The 24,051-nt window shown below is 46.5% G+C and overlaps 1 protein-coding gene across 3 annotated transcripts in view; it reads right to left on the bottom strand.

Annotated features, from left to right (window-relative positions):
- Window positions 1–18,356: 18,356 nt before the first annotated feature.
- Dgkepsilon (diacylglycerol kinase epsilon) overlaps window positions 18,357–24,051 on the bottom strand; it is a 76,266-nt gene continuing 70,571 nt past the window's right edge. For all 3 annotated transcript variants that reach the window (XM_075889274.1, XM_075889266.1, XM_037429068.2), the window contains 2 exons: window positions 19,948–20,059; window positions 18,357–18,828 (listed from right to left, as the gene is read on the bottom strand). In XM_075889274.1, coding sequence (XP_075745389.1) covers window positions 18,700–18,828; window positions 19,948–20,059 — 241 coding nt within the window. In that variant the 3' untranslated portion in view covers window positions 18,357–18,699. The remainder of the gene's footprint in view (window positions 18,829–19,947; window positions 20,060–24,051) is intronic.

Below are 24,051 nucleotides of genomic sequence, written 5' to 3'. Positions count from 1 at the left end.
CTCCGTACATCATCAGGGACCCGCCTTCGTATTTCTCGATTAGTAAAAGCACCGAGAGCACTTTTCAGTTTTATTCTTTTCATTTCCAACACCTATCAGAACAACCCAGGCGCTCCGCACACTACCACACAAGCACTTGAACTGTGGGCGAGTTTCCCGCTTGTTGCATCGCCTGCATGGCTTCAGTTACCTATTCTCGTATACCATAACGAAAATATTGTTTATGAGGTTTAATGTCGCTAAACCATGAAATGACTATGACCGACACCGTAGCGGATAGCTCCAGAAATTTCGACCATATGGTGATCTTTAACGTGCACTAACATCGCACAGCACATAGGCTTCTACCATTTCGCCTCCATCAAAATGCGACCACCGCTGCTGCGATCAAACCAACGACTTCTGAGTCATTAGCCAAGCAGAGTAGCCACTGTTCCACCAAGGCGGACCAATTAGCGTGTAACAACAGAAGCAGTCTACTCACTGCCACAGACGAGGCTGGACCAAGGGCAGGCGATAACACAGCCGTAAAGAAGCTCCGTCAGCAACTTCCAGCGCCAAGGAAAAACTGATCTGTTGGTACAGTGCCGTAGCCCACACGCAGCCTTGTGCTCGGTGAAGCAATGTAGATTAAAAACCGTAAACGCTTTCTCGGCTTTATCGTAGCGCCAAGCGGGAACAAAGATATTGCACTTTATTTTATTGTTTTTTTTCGTACTTCTCGAAAGCACGTCCCTTGAAAAATAGTTCACCGACGATCACGCTACTGTCTAATACAAATCCTGAGTGTAGCTTCTGGCTGGGTCAAAGTCAACTGCGCCAGAAGTTTTGGCGTTCTGCAAGGCAGGCGCGTAGCCAGCATTTTTTGTCGGGGGGGGGGGGGGGCACTTTGATTTTGGGAGGGGATCCTACTAAAAATGGCTATTTTTGTTCTCTGTGCTATGGCGAAGAAAAAGTTTCGGGGGAGATTGGGGATTACGTGTTCGGTGTGCCACTCCCTGGCTACGCCCCTGCCGCAAGGTATCGAGTATCGAGTGACATCTATACGGTATAGGTTCCCTTTGCTGATGCTGAATGTGGCTGATGACGATGAGGAATAATGACTTATCACATTGCAGTGGTTATCAAGTACTAAACCACGCACTCGTTGCGCACTTAGCATTGTGTGATGACTGGTTGTCAGTGCAATTTCTTGCCTTACATGACATCTGTAGAGAGCCTTTTTTCAAATGAGTTTTTAGTTCCAGCGGACCTCTGTGGTACAAGACTTGACTACCACGCGGAGGACCGATATTCAAACGGCAGTCGACCCCCGACATTTTTTTAGGGGCGAAGCTCTTTACAGCGGCACCCATTCGTACATCCTAGTAGTGCGTAACAAGTCTTACGCTTTCACCTGCAAGGTGGTGCCAGTGGGAAATTTCTCCTGTGCGTTGTTAAACAATAAAAAAATCGCAGCGTGCGCGTTACCTAAAAGCCGAATTCTCCTGTCTCTCATTCTCCATTAGCAGCCAATGGAATGTACATTGAGACTATCTGACAAAAAAGGGTTACTACGTTATACTCGCTGGGCGTAACCTCCTTGGTTTTAGAAAGGTTTAGCGAGCGTTGGGCCGCAGTACCATGAATACAGTGAACTAGTATATGCAATGAACTCGAGGTGGTTAAAGGTGGGAAATAGACACGAAGCGCAAGCCGTAAGAAAGTGTGCTTGTGCCACCTCACGTTTAGTCCTTGGAATGTCCGCTGGATGGCGGTGCTTCTATATCCGGTATATATCATGAAAAGATGCGAGATGGTGGTACTTGGAGTGTTGACTAGATGGACGAACGGACACGCAAACAGATGCATGGACAGACGCACGGATGGCTGCACCGACGGATGGACGCATGCACGGACGCAGGGGCGGATGCATGGACGAACGCAGGGATAGACGAACGGATAGACGTGCAGACGCACGAACAGACGCACGCAAGGAAGGGGTGGATGGATGTACGGACGGTGATACAGACGGACGCATGGACGGACGGAAGCAAGAACGAATGGACGAATGGATGCTTCGTCCCACTCTCCATCATTCACCCCATGGATATGCTGCCATTTTTAACTTTGTCCAAGGTTCACCTAGAGCTCGTCTCGCCTGACAAAAGTTCATTGGAAGAAATAAAACAGGCACTTTCCTTGTCCGAAGAAAACCGAAACATATATAGAAGTACTAACATATACAAGAGACCTGCGGTAGCGACCCCGAAACGTCAATATATGTTTTGTTTTTCTTCAAACCAGGCGAGTGTAAGTGCCTGTTCTATTTCTTACAATATTTTTCTCGTTATGTTTCTTTATGTCTATCGGCTACTTTTTCATATCTATAGATAAGCTAGTTTGTTTATGCAAAACTAGATGACGCCACTGCACCGAAACATCACGACCTTCCTTTCGGCAGCGCTGCCACGATGTGGCATGTGTGGACGTTGCCCTCCAGCCTACGGCGAGAAATGTCGGTAGTGATTCTTGAAAAAGAGAAAAATGCACCTAATTTGTCAGCCATAAGGCGACACGGCGCCGTGCCGATGAGAAAAACGAAGAAAAAAGAGAGAAACGGGTGGCAAGGGCTATGTACTGAAACGCGCTAGCGAAGATTCGACGAAGAGGAGGAAGAGACTCGACTGGCTCGCGAGCGACGCTGTTGATCCTTCGCTGAGCTACACCTCTGCATTGCCCATCTTATAAATAAACGCGTTCCATCATCACAATTGTGGTGGAGGTGCTGGGTACCGTTGACTACCGACGTCTTAACTCTATAACTAAGAAGGACGTGTACCCGCTTCCTCGCATCGATGATGTAATCGACTGCCTGCATTCAGCGTCCTATTTTTCATCAGTGGACTTGCGATCCGGGTATTGGCAGATCCCCATGGATCCGGCTGACAAAAAAAGACGGCCTTTGTTACACCCGACGGTCTGTTTGAGTTTAATGTTATGCCATTCGGCTTGTGTAATGCCCCCGCCACATTTGAAAGATATATGGACACCGTTTTATGGGGCCTCAAATGGGAAATTTGCCTGTGTTACCTGGACGATGTGGTGATTTTTGGCCGAACATTTGAAGAACATAATCATCGCCTTGACCTCGTTCTAACCTGTCTCGAGGAAGCTGCGCTTACACTGAACTCAAAAAAATGTCGCTTTGGAGAACGTGAAACCTTGGTTCTGGGACACCTGGTGGATAAAAATGGCGTGAGACCGGACCCGCAGAAAGTCGCCGCTGTCAGCAACTTCAAGCAGCCGCAGTCCCCCAGGGAGTTGCGTAGCTTCCTGGGCCTGTGTTCTTACTTTCGTCGATTTGTTCCGAATTTCGCTGATAAAGCACAACCACCGACTGACTTGCTGCAAAAGGATGTCCCTTTCCACTGGACACCGGATTGCGAAGCAGCCTTTAAGCAGTTTCGGTTCATACTGACTTCAGGACCGGTACTACGCCATCTCGATCCTTCTGCTGAAACAGAAATTCACACATATGCCAGTGGAATCGGCCTTGGTGCAGTGCTCGTTCAGCGCCATGACAATGCTGAACACGTGGTCGCTTACGCGAGTCGTTCGTTCAGCAAGGCAGAACGAAATTACACAGTGACAGAACAGGAGTGCCGCGCAGTCGTGTTCGCCGTGCACAAGTTTCGCCCATACATCTACAGCCGTCGCTTCTCGGTAATCACCGACCATCATTCTCTATGCTGGTTGGTAGGCCTCCGAGACCCATCTGGACGACTGGCGCAATGGGCTTTGCGCTTATAGGAGTTCGACTTCACAGTACGCCACAAGAGCGGTAACCGGCACGCAGACGCCGACTGCCTATCGCGCCTTCCTCTACCGACGACTGAGTGCGACGCTGACAACTTCGACCAGTATATCGGCGCTATTGCCTCTGAGTTCCCTGATCTCGCGACTATCCGGGTAGCCCAACAAGAGGACCGCTCCTTAGATTCTCTGTTCGCCTTCGCAAATGAACACGCAAACCCAAGCTCTTTTGTGGTTCATGACGGCGTCCTTTACAAGAAGAATTATTCCGGACAAAGCGCCCGTCTGCTTCTAGTTGTTCTACGCACTTTACGGGCTCACGTCTTTCGGTCCTTACACGACGACGCAACCTGCGGCCACATGGGCTTCGCCAGAACGCTTCAACGAATCCAGCAAAGGTTCTATTGGCCCAAGATGCGACACGACACGGAAAAATACGTTGCTGGATGCGAACAATGCCAACGACACAAACGTCCCACGGCTACGCCGCCAGGACTTCTCCATCCTGTTCCACCTCCTAACTCTCCCTTCGAGACTGTTGGTGTCGATCTGCTCGGTCACTTTCCACGATCGAGCAGTAACAATCGATGGGTCGTCGTCTGTGTTGACCACCTAACGCGCTACGCAGAAACTGCTGCAATACCTGCTGCAACGGCCATGCACGTGTCGCAGTTTATGCTTCGCTGTATAATTCTCCGCCATGGTCCTCCACGCGTTGTCATTAGCGACCACGGACGTCAGTTCATTGCCGACGTCGTTGAAGAGATCCTGCGTCTGTCTGCCTGCCATTTCCGCCATGTCACACCATATCACCCACAGACCAATGGTCTCGTAGAGCGCACGAACCGGACTCTCACGAACATGCTGTCTATTTATGTCGATTCTAAGCACAAAAACTGGGATGAAGTGCTACCTTACATCACGTACGCGTACAATACCGCGAAGCATGAGACTACAGGTTACTCTCCATTTTACCTGCTGTACGCTCGCTCCCCACGATTTTGTCTCGACACTATACTACCTTTTACACTATACGTGGAAACCTCGATAGCCAAGACGCTCTGCCGCGCAGAAGCCCGTCGCATCGCACGCCTCCGAACCTTGGCATCCCAGCAGCGTTCTAAGAAACGTTACGACGCCTGCCATCACTCCGTATCTTATAGTAAGGACGATCTTGTGTGGTTATGGACACCAGTCCGCAAACGTGGTTTGTGCCAGAAGTTCTTGGCCCACTATTCCGGTCCATTCGTCATTCTTGACCGCCTCAGCGACGTCACGTACGTAATCTCGAGCGTCACAAGCAATGGTCGCCGCTCTAGCAAAACACAACTGACACACGTTGCGCGCCTTAAACCGTGCCACCATCAACCATCTGAGTGACTCGCCCAGAGGGCATCGTCTGCGAACCGGGAAGTGAAACGCGCTAGCGAAGATTCGATGAAGAGGAAGAAGAGACTCGACTGGCTCGCGAGCGATGCTGTTGATCCTTCGCTGAGCTACACCTCTGCAATGCCCATCGTGTAAATAAACGCGTTCCATCGTCACAATACGCTGCGCCCGCTTTGCTGGCCTTCAAACCGGGAGCGGCGGAGGCGAATCGGCCGGCCATCGGAGACGTTGAAGAAGTGAAAGGAGAAGGCCATTAGATCACGTGTTCAACGTGGCAGTGCCCGTTTGGCGCTGCGGAAAACCGTCTATAGATCACGTGTTCAAACGTGACAGCACCCGTTTGCCGCTGTGGAAAACCGCCACAACGAACAGGTGCTGCCACGTTTGAACACGTGATTTAATGGCCTTCTCTTTTCCACTTCCCATTCACCGTCGCCAACGGCCGGTTGATTCGCCGCCACCGCTCCCGCGAAGTCCAGCAAAGCGGGCGGTTTCCGTCTTTAGTCTTCGTCACATTTTTTGCACCCGACCACAGCCCAAACTTTTCTTTTACATCTCATCATTGTGTATTCATGCGGTCGTCAAAACGCTGGCTTCTGCTTGTTCACCCTTTTTCTGTGGAAATTTAGCTGTGTGTAACATGCTCATTTCTCTAGTCGACGCCTCATGTCTTGAGGACCAGATGGAGAATTTCTGTCGCAGTGGGTGGAACTTTTGTCTACTTTTGAAAGACTTTCTTGCTCGACTACGCTGCGGCTTGCTAGGCCTAAGGTTACGCTTAGCTAAGCCTAACGGTCGGCTTAGCGCGTTGAGCTATTCAAGTGCGATTCACTATAATTCAAGATGGCTGTGCAAAGGGAGGACAATTCTCCCGAGGAATTCTGGATGGACAACGGCACTTTTTAAGCGTAAATCAACTAAAAAATCCGTGGCGGGCGCTGAAGTTCGAGGCCCACCATATGGCAAGAACGGTGGCGCCCAATTTCCCGCCAACGTAAAGAAACGCCTCACCAACGCGTCAAGGCTGCCTCATCTACTAAGGGAACATTTTCGAATCATTGTTAGGCCCAGGGGAGGCCTGAACGTTAAAAATACCACTAACGTCCGGATTTCTCAAGGCCTCATGACAACGGCGCATCTCTCCACTGCAGATGTCGCAGAAGACATAATTTCTCCTAACGCTATGCAGAACATTGTTGTGATTAGTACGCCATCGCGAGCCAATGCCAAGGTCTCCGCAAGTTTAGAGGCCATCACCATTAATAACGCAGGGTACAAAGTTAGCTCATACATTGCTGCGCCCAACAACACATGCAAGAGCATCATCAGAAACATCAATATAGGGATTGACGATGAAGACCTCAGAAGACTTCTCATTCAGCCGAGGGATCCCACTGTTCTCTAAGTGTGACGAATCAAGAATTCTGCCACAGTCGTTATCCTTTTCGTAGGACTTCGAGTCCCGAATTACGTCATGTGGAGTCCCAGCCTAGTCAGGTGCATCCTCTACCAACGGCCGACGGACGTCTGCTACGCGTGCGGTAGACTCGGCCACAGAGCCGACGTGTGGCACACTCCAGGAAATATCATCTGCTGGGGTGGCGGAATGACCACCCCTGGCGACCAGCACGTTTGCTCGCCGAAGTGCACCTTCAGTGCCTCATCCAAAGGCCGACAGAACCTGTAGACCAAGATTTGAGATAGCCCCGCCGAGGTGGTCTAGTGGCTAAGGTACTCGGCTGCTGACCCGCAGGTCGCGGGTTCGTATCCCGGCTGCGGCGGCTGCATTTCCGATGTAGGCGGAAATGTTGTAGGCCCGTGTGCTCAGATTTGGGTGCACGTTAAAAAAAACCCAGGTGGTCGAAATTTCTGGAGCCCTCCACTACGGCGTCTCTCATAATCATATGGTGGTTTTGGGACGTTAAACCCCAGATATAAATCAATCAATCAATCAAAGATTTGAGATACCTTACATCGTCAGACAGTGAAGAAGGGAGAGACGCGACTTTGACAAGCACTTCCCACCGATACATGAGCCGTCCGAACCGGCCAACAAGTCCAGGTCCAAGTCCTGGAGCTCGAGGGCGCTCCCGATACAGGAGTGGTACCCCATCCACAAGCCATTCCCAGTCCAGGAGCTGTTCGCGATCAAGGGGCACGGCCTTCAGCATTCAGGTGCCTGCTGCCAAGGCGACCGAGTGCGCTGGCCGCGTCAAAGAATCCCAGAAACAGGTAACAGGGGGCATGCCGCCAGAGCAGAACAATGATAGAATAAATGTCATGAATGTCATAACTTACATTTCATGGTCTTGCTGCTCTTGCGGTGGTTTCGTTCACATGATATGTTGCACAAGTGGCATGGTATGACATGACTGCATAGCGAACATATGTGACAGATTCTAACGTGGAAATCATGACATGCATGTCATGATTTTCATGTTACGACTAGTCATGACTACACGCCACGCTCACGGTGCGCTCGCGGTCGTTTCACTAGCTTCACATATACCAAATGGGGTATTACGGGACGTGAATGGATGACGGAGGCACATGAATGGTGCAAACATGATAATCATGAGATGTGTGTGACGTAAAACATGACTACATGCCACGCTCATGATGCGCTCGCGACCGCTTCGCCAGCTTCACATATACCAAATTTTTTATTCCATGATGTGAATGGATGACGAAGGTATGTCACAGGTGCAAACATGATAATCATTAGATGCGTGTCATGTAACAACACGACTACATGCCACGCTCATGATGCGCTCGCGGCCGTTTCACTAGCTACACGTATACCAAATTAGGTATTACGGAACGCCAATAGATGACGAAGGTATGTGAGTGATGCAAACATGATAATCATTAGTGCAGGTGCGGGTCATGTAACATGACTACATGCCACGCTCATGATGCACTCGCGGCCGTTTCGCTAGCTTAACATATGCCAAATTTGGTATTACGGGACGTGAGTGGATGACGAAGGTATGTGACTGGTGCAAACATGATAATCATGAGGTGCGTGTCATGTAACAACATGACTACATGCTACACTAAGGGCGCCAATACACTTCGACGTAACCCGGCGCGCGTGTGCGCCGGCGTTCGTTTCGTCACGTCACGCCGGCGATGCACCTGCCATAAACTTGCAGGCGCGCGCCGTGCTGCGTCAACTGCTTTGACGCATGCGCGTTTGAGCGCACCTAGCGTCCCTCCATCACGAAGAGAGGCAGACGCGGTGTTGTCTGGGTAAAGCTGGGTAACGTAATGCGCGCGAAACGCAGCATGTTACCTTTCGTGCCGATTGCCGCTGAGCCGCGCCGACGGATGCTGGTCACGCTGGTCGCACCTGGCGTCCGTTTTGCTAGCGCACCGTCGCTGCGCTGAGCATGCGGTCGGAGTATATTGGGCCCGTCATGGCGCACTCGCGGCCATTTGGCTAGCTCTACATATACAAAATTTGGTGTCACATGACGTCAATGTATGACGAAGGTATACGACTGGTGCAAGCATGATAATGATGACCCGCGTGCCATGTAAGAACAGCACATACCATGCTCATGATGCCCTTGCGGCCGTTTCACTAGCTTCACATATACCAAATTTGATATCACGTGACGTCAATAGACGACGAAGGTAAATGACACGTCCGAACATGATAATCATGATATGCATGTCATGTAAAACATGACTACATGCCACGATCATAGCTTACTCACTGCCGTTTCGCTAGCTCCACATATACCAAATTTGGTATCAAGTGACGTGAATAGATGACGAAGGTAAATGACACGTGCAAATATGATACTCATAACAAGGAAGTCATGTACGGCGTAATTTACCGCCGCCTCGTGAAGTTGTGCTGATTTTAAAGTGACATATAAACCTTCCTCATTCGTGCTTCACATATCGTCGGTTCCCACTGTTCGTGGGATCTGCCTTTTTTTTTTTCTTAAATTTTGATATCTCCGGCATTCTGTGAAAAAGTACTCTATAGCTTCTGTTTGTGTACAATAGTGACAATGGGGGGAAGAAACAAAACCAGATCGTGACGCACACAGCCGTACCTTCGTTCTATATGGACATGGCTACTCCATGGTTCTTTATAGAGTAGCCAAGAAGCGGTTAAAGCGAGCATAAGTATGGAACTCGGGGGATCAATCATTACTGAATTGAACAAAAAAAGCAGAAGAGTAGCTCTGAATATTAATACGCATACAACTAAAATAAACTCAACAATCTTGTTAGAGAACATCGCTTTGCAGTATGTAGTACATTCCGAAGTACTGGTAATGGTAAAGGAATACGTCCACTTGGGACATGGCAGAAACCACGGAGCCGAACCATGAGAGTGAAGTAAATAGAAGAATGATGATTAGGTGCAGCTCATTCAGCACGCATTCTCAAATCATTAATGGCAGTTTACCACTGTACCTCGAGGAGGAGATACATACCAGCTTCATATTACCGGTACTTTACTACGGAGCAGAAACTCAGAGGCTTACAAACAGAGCTCACCCTAAGTTGGAGATGACGCAGCGAGCAACTGAGAGAATAATTATAAGTGTAATCTCAAGAGACAGGAAGGGAACAAAAAAAGTGCATTAATTTTACGGGCTCTTTTTTTTTGTTAGACCCAACACTAACGAGAAATAACAGACAATAACTCCAAGAGAAATGTCGGGGAAATCATTTGTAGTAAAGGTAATTTACATGCGAAGAAATAAAAGTGGACTAAAGCATAACTTGCCGCTGGCAGGAACCAAACCTGCTCCCCCGTTGAAATGTACATATACACTCCTTATGGTGGAAGGGGTGAAAGCTGCCATGGTAGCTCAGTTGGTAGAGCGTCGGACGCGTTATTCGAAGGTCGCAGGTTTGGTACCCGCCTGCGGCACGCTCATGAAATGTGAGGCTCACGGGACGGCTTTAAGCTCTCCCATTGTAGAGTACCAAGTACTCTAAATCGCTAACCACTTCTCCTAACCCTCCCCCCTGCCCTCGTTGTCTTTTGGTCCACTAATCCTTCTTCACATTTACATTACCTTCACTACAAAAATCTTCCTCTATACTTTCCTTGGCAATATTATCTGTCACTTCTAATTAGGAAGCGAGAAGATTGAGCCAGGAAACAAACTGATGTCCCGGATGTCATAGTTGAAACCAAGATTTAATGGTCAAGGGGTGGACACGTCTATAGCGCGTACGCAAGATAACCGCTGGTCGTTAAGAGTGACTGACTGCATTCCAAGACAAGGCAAAAGCGTGAGGTGGATGTGGACAGTTCGATGTGCCAACGTGATTAGGAACTTTGTGGCGATAACGCGGTAGCAGCAAGCACAGGGCCGGGTTAAACCGATCGGGCCAACATAGGGTAGGCCTTTGCCCAGCAGTGGGCGTAGTTATGCTGATGGTGATGATAATGAGGTATAAATGGACGAACTTTTGAAACTCCGTCCGTTCTCGGCGGATTCGAGACATTACTGCGACTACCAATTTGTGAGACAAAAGACTCCGGCAATGAGGTAATTTGGTAATTACTTGGAAAAGTGGTCCTACACTCTAAGAAAATGAAAAGAACAAGTATGCGTGAATCCTTTCCAGTAGTACTGATTTGCCATGTATATGACTTTCCTTGAAGAGCCAGGTAAACTTTTTTTGGAGGGTCCTTATACTCTCCGCTGAGAAACGTAGTCACCCACAAAAACGTTGACGCGACATGTCAAGACAACTGAGAAGGAGTTACACATACCTTTTTTTTTTGTCAGTGCAGGACCATTTCAAGTCAAAGGTCACGCTAATATTGAGAGCCTTTCAGTGATCATGCTAGCGTTTCCGTTGAGCGACATGCGCGAAGCAAAGCTCAAGAATAAACGAAACACAAGCCACAAGTGTCCCGCCGGCGTATATCAGGTAATTGTCCCAGAAAGAAATAGGAGCCAGGTCCTGTGTGTCGGAAGGAGCACCACGAAACATGCGTGCAATGTTCCAGACATGGATTCTCGTCGCCTTCTGCTCATGTCCATGCTCCCGTAGTTCCACAACGAGGCGCTTCAGGGCTGGTGCGCAGGGAAAGCCTTTATTCATCATGGGAGCGCTCGGCAATAGACGGAAGCTGTCTTCACTGGCCGCGACGCCACGCCGATCCCAGTACATTTTAGTAATGAGGTCGTACACACGTATGTAGACGTGCGTACCGCGCTTGGTGAGGTTAAAGCATATACCTTCCCGTCCATTTTTGGTGTTTACGCAGTCTGGGCAACCTTTGAGCAGCTCACGGAGCACTGTGCCAACTTCTGTTGTTGTGGTCTTGATGAACCTCTCGGAAAAAGAACTTTGCTCCAAGCATGGGAGCACACGCTTTGCCTTGGCGAGCTTCAGCAGGTCATCGGAGTTCTTTATTCTTCTTTCTACCATGGGGGCGCTCATTTCGGAGGTGATCGCAGACTGTAAGTGCACGCAGATGGACATCATGCCGATCGCCCAAGACAAGCAAACAATTCGAGTTACGTTACCACGTCGCGGGGGTGGCTCGGAATAACTTTGGTTGACAAGACTTGAGAAGAGGAATAACAGGAACTTGGTCAAACTTGTGCGACATCCAAGCAGGCGATCTTGAAAAAGATAGACGATGACTACAATGAATGCAGATATTGTGATGGCTGTTAAGAGGTGACCCGATGATGAAAGCGTGTGTGATAGTCGAGGGGGCACCCGCATACCCTTCTGTGAGTAAAAGACAATAGACCGAAAAGCATTAATAGCTCTAACGTCAATGAGAGCGTCCACCTCTGCACTGAGTCCTGCAGGCAACAATGAGAGATCAATTTCTTTTCGACGAACTTTGTACATGATACGGTCTTGTCCCATTCCGCTTCCCTTGAAGTGGTAAGGTATAATGGTGGCGTTCAGCCTTTGCAGAATATTTAAAAGCAGGACCGCCTCCGGGATTCGAGTGTAGTGGTGATGAACACCCACAGTCACCAGTGTGATTTCTGTCACGGTTATGAGTTTCCTAGTGTTGAAGACACTGTACGATGTCCCGGTGTTGTAATCGAAAAGTGCAGCCGGTGAAAGTAGGGCTTTTCTCTGGGAGCAGTTACGATATCCGTCTGTGGCAACATCTATAACTGTGTCATTAACTCCAATCAAAATGCAGGACAGTTCTGCAAATTGATCGTGAGGCAGATGTTCGCCGGGCTGAAGTGCGATCACAAAACGAGCGAGTGAAAGGCCGAACACAGATTCATTCAGCGTTGAAAAGATATGACTCCGCTGTTCTATGTCCGACCACGGCATTACCACCCAGACCTTCGTACCGTGATTGACGTGAGCTTTTAGCTCATTCAGCTGTTCTGCACCGAGTCGGTTCCATTGTATAACGGGTACCTGGACGCTCTTCAAGATCGAGTACCAGTCTTTCGGCGGCGTCCCTTTGAGCGACAGCAGCATCACATTCAGCGGCCTGCGGGCCGAGAGGAGTGTGTCTCGTAGCAGTCGAGGTATAGTGCGATTGCTGCAAGATGAGAAAACTGGGGAAACAATTAACGAGACGTGAATAACGCTTAGTACCGCTACGACACTAAACATCTTAGACATGCTCCCTGCGTACGAAGAATGTAGTCGTAAAATTGAGAGCTGCTCTGGTGAACTTCTTGACCGCACGTCTGATACACCGCACGACTCTAGTACGTGAACAGAAGTGACAGCGTGTTGAAGTTGTACCCCATACATTGTAAATCAATAAAAAACAACAGTTCTCTGTTGCTGCTTAGGTCACTATGGCGAATCAATGTAGCTTTATCCCGAGATTAAACATCACGAAGCAAATGTCCATGCGTATGTTAGTGAAGTAATGTGAATGTCTTCGTTCGACTATACCATAAAAGCGCAGAGAAAAACTTGGCTGATCACACGAAACATTTGATAAAGTGTACAATAAGTGACGTCAACATCAACCATATGGCATTCTAATTTCTGTTCTTCAGGCATTGGTTATTATGCGTGAAATTTAATTTCGTTTCTATGCGCAATATGTGAACGCATACGTACACGTGCATGAACTTTAGGATGCTCGACAAACAATCCGGCGTAGTGACGTTCGAAGATTGGGTCAAAATTGTATGCACCCGTCTTTGGCAGAGCATAACATAAAGCGTGACGCGATGCTGTGCGTGGTGAAAGAGTGGGTAGATGCCCATCACTAGTAAATCAGTGAAGTCAGAGCTTCCGCGCTCGAGATTGTGAAACTGTAAAGACCCTTTAACATGAATACGCAGTTCAAAATGCTTCGCAAATTCGCACGTGGCAAACGTTTATGGCAATTATATGCCTGGGAAAATTGCAAGTTTTGCCGCAACGTAGCTTTAAGAAATAGTCGCCACGTTGTAAGCACTGCGTGCGCAAGACAAAGCACTCACGCACTTTGACCGTGACCTATAGTATAGATTAGATATTGATTATCATGAGATGGAATACGCATGTTCAACGTTTCGTTTCCCAAACCGTTTCGTCAGCTCTCGTCTTTGCAATCATGCTTTAACACAAAGACTGCTGTCACGGAACGACCACGAACGATGAGATTTTAATATTCCGTGGTGTACGGAGATGGTGTAGTAGGGAATTCCCAATTTTTCAAGACATTAGCGATGTGGGACTCATTTCGGCTGTCGTCTCTTGCAACTTATTTCAAAGCGACAGCGTTAAAGTGCTCTCCGAGTGACGACAGCTGAAAAAACCGGTTTCACAGAAAAATTGAAAGCTCGCTTCGCAGAAATTCTGTTGCCGGGAATTTATTTAGAAGGCTTGTTTAGCATATATCCCGGTGTTGGGAGCGGCGTCTTCAGTGTTCTGCTTACTACAGATGCCCGCCATTTTAAATGCGAAGCATTTCTTAGCGAAATTCGGCGACTTTGAGCGTATCTATCTATCTATCTATCTATCTATCTATCTATCTATCTATCTATCTATCTATCTATCTATCTATCTATCTATCTATGTCTCTATCTATTTATCTATCTATCTATCTATCTATCTATCTATCTATCTATCTATCTATCTATCTATCTATCCATCCATCCATCCATCCGCCTACGACTGTTAGCTCTCCTGGCCGTTTCGATAATGATATTCATACCAAACTTGGTATGGCATAACAAGACTGCATGAAGAAAATATTTGACTAGTCATGACATGAAAATTATGACATGTCATGATTTACATTTTATAGTAATGTAACTCTCACGGTAGTTTTGCTCCCAAGGCGTCTTGCAAAACTGGTATGGTATGGCATAATTGCATGGCAAAAACAAGCGACAGACCCTAACATGAAAACAATGACATGGTTGTCATGTAACATGACAACATGCCACGCTCATGAAGCGCTCGCGGCCGTTTCGCTAGCGTCACATATACCGAATTTGGTATTACGGCACGTGAATGGATGACGAAGGTATGTGACTGGTGCAAACATAACCATGAGATGCGTGTCATGTAACATGACATGCCACACTGATGATGCACTCGCGGCCGTTTCGCTAGCTTCACATATGCCAGACTTGGTATTACATGACGCCAATAGATGATGAAGGTATGTGACTGGTGCAAACATGATAATCATGAGATGCGTATCGTGTGGGAACAGGACTACATTCCACAGTCAAGGAGTCGATATATTTGGACGTGACGTGGTGCGCGTGCTCACCAGCGTTCATTTCGTCGCGTCACCCCGGCGTTGCCACGCCAGGCGCCGGTCCTGCCATATACTCGCAGGCACGCGCAGCGCTGCGTTGCTTTGACGCATGCGCGTTTCAGCGGTTCCGGCGTCCCTCCTTCACGAAAATAGGGAGACGCGGTGTTGTCAGGGTAACGCATCGGCGCATAATGCAGCAAGTCACATTTCGTAGTAGTAGAAGTAGTAAACATTTATTTAAAAAAACAGGTTGCCAGGGAGACCTGCCTCTAGTGGGTCAGCCTCCCTGGAGTACTAGGTGGAGTCCCTTGTCAGGGACCCTATTGGTCGTGGCGGCTGTCCTGGCCCGCTGGACCATGGCTCGTCGGGCCGCAAAGTCCTGGCAACCGAGCAGGGCCGCCTCCCAGTCTTCTCTTGTTGGATTTGGGTTTGGGGGTAAAGAAGGATTGAGCTGGCATGCCCATACCATGCGGTAGGTGTCAGCCACCTCCGCACAGTACTGGCAGATGCCGGAAAAGGTAGGGTCAAAGTGTTCAAGCATTGCCTGGCGCAGTAACGTATTGGTAAATAGCCGGAGAAGAATTCTCTCGTCCGCCTTCCCGAGTCCTTTACAGGGCGGAGGAAAACTGCAGTGGGAGTCCCGGTAATGGGTAATTATCTCTCTACAAGTTCTCTACCAGAGGAGCGTTCTCTTCTGGAACAGAGGGGTCATCGGTGGGCGAGGCAGTGGCCCGGGGAATGAGTGCGCGGGCGGCAGCGTGCGCCGCCTCATTGCATGCGAGGCCCTGATGACCAGGAGTCCAGATTATTCAACTTGGAGAGGGGTAACCTACTCGCGGACAAGATTTAAGAATTTCCGCAGCTATGGGTGTGATCCATCCCAGTTGAAAATTTCGGCAAGCTCCCTTAGAGTCTAATAATCTGGTTTGACAACTGTCGTGTGATATAGCCCCAGCTATGGCCACCTCTTCAGCAAGGGTAGCATTGGTTGCGCGGAAGGACAGAGCACCCACCTGCCTGTCTTGGTGGACCACAGCGGCCGTATACCAACCCCCAAGGTAAGGGCCGGCGATGTCCGTGTAACATATGGTTTGTTTAGACCCGAATTGGCACCGGAGAGCAAAAGTACGCGCCTCTTGACCGCCAGTGTGCGACTCACGTGACATATTGGTGGGGAGGTGCCGCTTCTCTAGTCCAGCCATGGAGGTGGCTACGTATTACTACTACTACCACTACTACTACTACTACATACATTGCAGACGCACGACTCATGGCTTAAGGAGCTTTACCCCTAAAATATTGACTTACTTCACGCCATATGAAAGCAATAAGCATACGGTCGTGTCGTCATTGAGTGCATCAGAAAATTTTTAACTCTGGCTAAAGACAGCTGGGGTACGCTATATGCACACACACACACATACAGATGTACATGCACATGAATAAAGTATGGCTCAATGCCTCCCCCACCCCTTCACACACACACCAAAAAAGTATGCCTTTACTACTGGAGCAGAGAACACGGTAATAAATAACAAAAGTGATGAATAATAAATAATTACATACTGAAGCTACTCATTCTAATGGAACGCACTGATGCAAAAAATACATCAACAAGAGTCAAATTTTATTGTAACTAAATGGCATAATAAAACGCCACTGCTCTACTTTGACATCTGATTCATGCTGTGATAATGTGACTTTTACACTTCTCACAAGCAACTGACAAAGAATTGGCTAGCTGCTAGAGTAACAAGGACTACTGACCCCTTTGCCTGGGTCGTTTTCGTTAACCACTCCACACTACTGCACAGTCATACTGGTTAGGACAGCTTCTAGCTCCTGTTTCATTCCACGTAATCAAAGGTTCACAAATGAATTGCACTGTAGCTCATTCATTGATGTCTACTAGTACTGGATTGAAGTTACGATCAAAAATATTTTGCAAGTCTTTCTATTACACACTGGAGCGGACTATATGCCTTCATCGTCTTTCTCTTATTCAAATAAAAAAAAGCCACTTATATGCCTAGTCTGCTCATGGTATAGAGGCACCCTAATACGAGGCAAAAGCTTCCATCTCCCAATGTAGCCTGGAGTACCACCGTAAATGTCATGTCCTTCAATTATGCGATGTAAAAATAACCAATCTCCAAGATGTGTACATTTTTGGCACAACCCACAAACGCAATAATTTGAGATACAGATCCAACCGTGGAGCACACTCTTGCACTGCACAGCAGTGTTTTTTTTTTTTAATGCATTACTCACCTCAAAAATGTAAATATATGAAAAATGTGGCATTTGGGAGGACATGTGCTTTCACAAAACAGTAGCAAAGGGTCAATGCTAAGCACAAGCTAACCAATTTTTACAGCTAAGCTTGTGTTGGCATGCACAGTAGATGTCCATACTCAGCATTACAAATGCAATTTCAAGACAACTGTTAACAGTACAAGTGCTGCATTTTCCTTTCTGTCCCCCCACACCATTCAATGTGCCGAACTGATATAAGCAGCACCAACGCTTAGCCCAGCACACTAATTTTATTGCAGGGCTTCAACAATGGAAATTAGAAAGTACTTTCTCAAGGCTTGCTTTGAGAAAATACCCACAGACACCAGTTCTTAACCAATTTTCATTTTCTAAAAACTATTAGAACACATAATCTAATAAACTCACACACAAAAATGCATTGCATGTTGTTTAATGAACGATGTGATGATTAAAATGACACAAATTATGTTACCATCTTTATAAATAGCATGTACAAATAACTTAACGTCCAAATGCTAACAAGATAAAAAGTTCTCCAGCATGATTTCGCACATCTAAATGTACAATACAACTGATGAGCAGTATCACAACAGTACACATTAGAAACAACATCGTCATAATTTACAATAACAATGCGTAATGACAATATCGTTGGCTTTTCTACACTGCAGCTATATCTGCCACATGCGTACGCTATTAATGCAAGTAAAAAAAACAGCATGACCAAGCAAAAAATTATGTCTGGCCGGCAACAATACGAATTAGCATGAATATATTTATGAGCATACAGATACTGTAAAAACATTCAGTAATAATGCAAGAAAAAGTGTATCACAAGCAAGTGTAACTACTCATTATAAGCCCTGTAGACCACATGCAAGTATTCTAGATGCACGAAGGAGTGTGCAATTAGACCTAATACTACATTCATCATGGCCTCAATGCACTAGTTACAAAAATCTTTAATGTGAACAGCTTGCCCCACCGTTCTTATATACTTCTATTTTTCCAGCCTGACAAAGCCCAGAGCTCCGACACATAAAGATGTAAAAATTGGCTAAACTCCTGGTGTACTATGTCAATTGAAATTTTTTCGTTGAAGGTACATGGGAAACAAAATATATTCGTAAACTACTTTGGTTCATCAATCCCGCAAAAACCAGATCACAAGAGAAGATATACATTTCCAGCACTGAGTATTGCAGGGAGATAAAAAAAAACACGATATAGCAAATCTGCATGAAGCAATGTAAATGATGGAATGATATGCTTCTAGTAAAAAAATAATAAGGCAGGTCACAACTCTAATCACTCGTGTCCATTGGGAGTAACATCCCAACACCAACAATGTTGCGTAGCCATGTAGTACACAGGCATATCTAAATACAGTAACATACACAAACAGAAGCATCGGCTCCCACAGCCTCGCAATGAAGCAAGATAAATTGCAGAAGCAAAACCGATATGTTCATTGCGTTCTGCGGCGATCAAGAAATGTGGTGTTCCTATTAGACAACAGCCCTTTCTTCTGCGAGATCGCAAATTCACAATGGATGTTCGCCCTGGTTCACGAGCACAGCTGCCTGGCAGTGGAACGTGATACACAGCGTGGCAGGGGCCTGCTCCCAAGGCTCACCATCAATTTGCACAGGAAGACGTTCCAACAACTCCAACTGGCCAGAACAAAAGAAGTAAAACTCAACTTGAAACATTCTCACTGGCTAGTTCAATTGCTAATATAATCGTAACTGTATCTACAGGGAAAGCTACTGACTTTCTTAATGGAAATTAACGGCGCTAAAATGAACAAAGGTCGCGCCACACGGTGCGAGCAGAACCCAACGATGGCACTTCTAGACACTTTACCACGAATTAAGTGCTGTATTAGGTCTATGAAGCTCTAACAGCGAGCAGAGTTGATCAGATAGTGGTTTGTAAGAAACAAGCACCGATATCCATTCACGTAAGCATAGAGCCTTAATGGCAAAATATATGTCACTAGTTATGGTCAAAACAGGTTAATTTACATTGCAGAGTTAATGCAATCAATATTATTAAAAGTGATCAGCAATTTTCCCTCGCTTGCATTTCTACCATCGAGACTCTATGAGCATTGTTTTCAGCCTGCCAAAGTGCTCCCTGGATTTCATCTGCTGAGAAATAGTGCTGTATTGTTGTTTTCAATTTCCAGTAAATTTGCTTTGGGTTTTGTTTCCCAACACACTATGATCACGTTAGGCTGATTTTTGTGAGGAGTGATGAGAATGAGGCCCTCCCACTTTGCATTCCTGTTGTGGATATCAATGCGTTTTAATTATCAAGAGTTTTTCTTCTAAGAAATAATTGTTGGGGTTTCAACGTCCCAAAACCACCATTTTATTGTGAGAGACACTGAGGTGGAGGGCTACAGAAATTTCAACCACCTGGAGTTCTTTAACGTGCACTTAAATATACGCACATGGGCCTCAAGCATTTTCGCACCCTTAGAAAATGCAGCCGCAGCAGCCGGGATTTGATGCCGCGACTTACAGTGCCTTAGCCACTATACCTCCGTGGGGGGTTCTCCTAAGAAATATACAGGGCTGTGCATAAACCAGGGAGTCAGTTAAAATTAACTAAGTTTGAATTACCTGAGCTATTGCTTACATGACTTTGACTTAACAAGCTTTTACTGCGTTAACAAGTGTTCATCCATTGATGCATGCAATACATCAACAAGCCAAGAACATGTGGCATGGCTTTATTCTCACTAGCTTAGCATGCGAAACAATTCCACCTTCTAAGGAACTCACCTTGACCTCCCTAGCTTGTCCAAGCCGTACAGGCTCGGATATGCCAACCTGAAGCTGTGCCACATGGAAGGATGAGTACAGGCCAATAACTTCCACAAGACCATCGTTATACCTGAGGAGGCAAATGTTGCAAGTAAAACTGGTGCTCACTGTACTTTAATATATGAGACTTCGTCAATACAAACAACTTCATTTAATATGTGTCATCTGCTGACTGATGCACTATGTTTTTACATTGAAGCACCGTATTTTTAGTTAACAAGACAAATTTCCTATAACTTAAATATCTAAAAGTTTGCTTGTCATACAAACTCTCATAAATCAAAGGTTCATGACAGGTTGCATTTGACATTTGTGACATTGTGAAAAAAATCGCAGCATATCCACAAAGTGAATGATGATGGGCAGGCAAAGGAGTGGGATCATTTGGTATTATGACAAATCACCCGTGACATTCACTACTCACACAGTGGTGCACAGTTTTTATTTATTTATTTATTTCAAGGTACCTTACAGGCACCGGAGGGAGGGGGGAATTGAGTAAGGAGGGCATTACACAATACATATGTACATATACATATAGAGTTGGCAAAAATACATAAGAAAAGATACAATTGCAACAGCATAAACAAAAAGCATTACAGTTGAATATGTACATGTAAAGAAGACGCACGCATGCGAGTAGTAAGTGAAAGGGTGCATTTTATATACAGTGGAACCCAGTTAATACGTACCTGCCGGGAATGGCGGCATAACTACGTAGTAAGCATACTAGGCATTAACCACCAGCTGCATATTTGCATTTCCTCACATGTGCCATCACCGCCAATAAAGGAATAAATGCAGTGCCACTGGAAATACTGCCTAAAGTGCCCACCGCGAAGCCATTTCTTTCTTTTTGCCGAAGTGCAGAAAAAATTGTGTCACTCTCGCACAACCGTCCGATAGCCTGCGGTGGTGACGTCCAGAAACATTTCGAAATTACGGCGGGGTCTGGGACAGGCAGCATGGTACAGCGACAAAAAGAACATAATCGGATGACTGATACACGAGTTCTGCAGTCTGCTTCTGCAAGAAAACTGACACACTTGTTTTTAGAACGCGGTACGGTCACAGAGAGCCTAATCATTTACTACATGGGTAGTTGCGTGCAGCACTTCGCCCAGTCGGCGCACAATGTGACTGCTGATCCGTTTGCTGCAGAGTACGCCCACTGCGCTTCAGGCCATGAACCGATGCGGCAAGTAGCCTGTTGGGTTAACGTGGCGACGACGCGCTCTTTGTAAGCGACGTGCTCTTTGCGATGCTCTAGCAGTCCCGGCAGCGAATGGAGGTGCATTCGGCCTATCTCTAAACTTGTGCAGTATGGAAGAGCTCTACCGGGGTACGCCACAGAGTGACGTGACCGGTGAACGTGCAAGGCGGTGGTTGGCAAAACACTCCCGCCGGTGGCTGAGTGGGGTGCAGTCGCTCGGTACTTATGGCAAGTTTTTTTTTTCTTTTTGAAAGCTTAATCTTCATCTCACAGTGGCAACATTAGCTGTGGTATATGTCAGAGAACATCTAGGTGTGTGATAAAGTGCGTGATGAAATACTTGCCACGTTGGCTGGCTGTTTATCTCGGAGAAGTGAACACATGTGGCGGCCTGTGTGAGGAACAGCGGTGTCGTCTTTCAAAATGAGCAGCATTGACTGTGGCGTGTAGTGTGCGTTGAAAGTCATCGACAATATTGGTTCACCTTTACAAAGGGTGAAACTGGAAATATTGTGCGAAGTGTGTGCAGTGTGAATAACGCGATGCATCCTGTTGGCGAAAACACTGGTATCTGTTGTCGGCCGGCTGCAGTAACCGGTTGTCGATGGAACTTTACAATCCAACATTTTAGTCAAGATAAAAATGCATTTGAGGTGAACATCTGCAAGTGGGTTTATCTCAGCGTATGTGCGGCGTGCAGAAGAATAAAAGTGCATGATCTCCGGGTGATATATACGACTACGCATGAGCTATCAGCATGTTGTAGCGTTGCTGAATCTGTATATGTGCTTCACCATGGCTATAACTCATATTATCAGATACCTGATACGTGTTAATGGAAACAGCGGCGATTTTCGTTTCTTATCTACTTTGTACTTTTACGGCTCGATCCTTATGAAGTGACAACGCGCATTAGCAGTTCGTGTATCAGGCCTAAAGGAGCAATACAGGTATGAAAACACATTATAGGTGTCAAATGCAGCAAGGTAACAGAGCCAGATAATGTTATATATTATCAAGTTGTCGGGTTTTACATCACATGAATTTTCACTGGGTTATTGAGAAACGCAGCGGCAGAATTTTTTTATTCATCTCCAATCAGACTTTTGCGCAATGAGTGAGAATCTTATCTGTGACGTCGCACACAAAAGCTTAAAACCATGCTGCTGCCCACACTGTACCTCATTTAAAACTGCATTGCACATGCCACAATGGAAATTGAATAAGTTTACATCCATGCCATCAAATATTTCTCAAAGTGCCAGTCACCGTGTACATTGAAAACGTTTGCTTAAACAAAAACTGATTTTTTTATGGCTGCCATCTACGTGGGTGAAGCCCACTACGTGCTAGTCGCGTCTCTCAGTACTCTAAATAAAGTTTCTCCATCCATCCAACTACGACAAACAAATTACCACACTATGAGCAGGGACCCTTCCATGACCTTCTTCTTTCAAAAGCTGTGACTTTAAAACACAGCAATGTAGAAATTTCTGTCGAAAGAATGCAGAGACGCAGCTCTGCTATGCAGAAAGATGCCGCCAGCGGAACTTTGGGAAATTTTTCGCCAACCAGCACCTGCTCCGAGAGAGGGCATGGTAGGCGGAGTGCCCGCCATGACGTCGCACTGCTTACAAACAGGGAGAGATCTATTACAACAGCATGCTTGCTGTACGGTGTGCGTGTTAGCATAATACAGCAAGGTTATTACAGCAATGCTAAACTACGTGACACCAAGCTGCTTACTTTTCTGTAAAGCAGCGCACGCTTGAACACGGTTCCGCACAACGAAGCAAGCGGCAGCGATCGGCTGCCTAGTGCATTCAAGTAGTCACTTACTAAAAGCCTACAGTAGGCTTAAAGTGGCGCTACGCCACATGCGCATGCCCGAGCAGACAGCCAGAAATGCTTACTGTAGTAAGGCTTTTTATCGTCGATAAGTCATACCGGCACATTTGCCAGTGGTCCCCACCTTGCCTTCGCTTTTCCCCTATGATTACTTCAATGTCATCACCGCAATCACGCAAATGTTCGAGTAACTGATCCGCTGATTTCTGCACTTATCAACATGGCAGAAAAACGTTCCCGGTACATTGTGGCATCAGCAAGTTCTGCGGTGCAGTAAAATTTTTTGGGCAGAATTTCATCACAGTACGCAGTCAGTACGCACTAACTGGTAGGCATAAGACGAACATTACAGCTTAAGCGGTCTGCAAATGCAAGAGTTACTATGAAAGTAAGTTGGGGATTTGTTGAAACTATGTTCTAATCATTAGTGCACTTAAAGTGGGCACATACTAACGAACTGTTTTAGTACAAACCCACTATAAGTGTCATTTATGCTTATTGATGATAAATGGTATGATGTGTTTGTTATGCTGAGTTTCAATTCATGGCAATTCATCACCTATGAAGCATATCTCTCAAAGGCAGCAGCCGAAAAATAAATTAAAGAAAAAATGTCAAAGAGCACGAAAGAGAAGCTCTCCCGCCGTCTATTTTGGTATCTTTCAAACAAATTGCCACTGCTTGCTGACAGGAGTGCCCCTGCTGATTGGAACAGCGGCTCTTCCATTGATAATCTTGGTAATCTTCATGGAGTCGTACATACATGGTGTCACTTGTTCTGTTAATTATAGAAGCAATCGTCGCCCTGATTCCAAGGGCACACGTGCTGCCCCCCCCCATACGCGCCACGAAAGCACGGACAATTTAGTTTTGGTTCCTTTTAGTGCACCGGCGAACACCGGTTGTGATCCAAAAAACAAAGCAGAGCCGAGAGTTGATAACAAAACAAAAATTTATTCTCAGATAAGGCAGAACCAAAAACACACATACATGCACATTCG

The sequence above is a fragment of the Rhipicephalus microplus genome, chromosome 1, assembly GCF_043290135.1.
Source record: "Rhipicephalus microplus isolate Deutch F79 chromosome 1, USDA_Rmic, whole genome shotgun sequence".
Classification (NCBI taxonomy): domain Eukaryota; kingdom Metazoa; phylum Arthropoda; class Arachnida; order Ixodida; family Ixodidae; genus Rhipicephalus; species Rhipicephalus microplus.
This window is presented reverse-complemented; position numbering and strand designations above follow the sequence as displayed.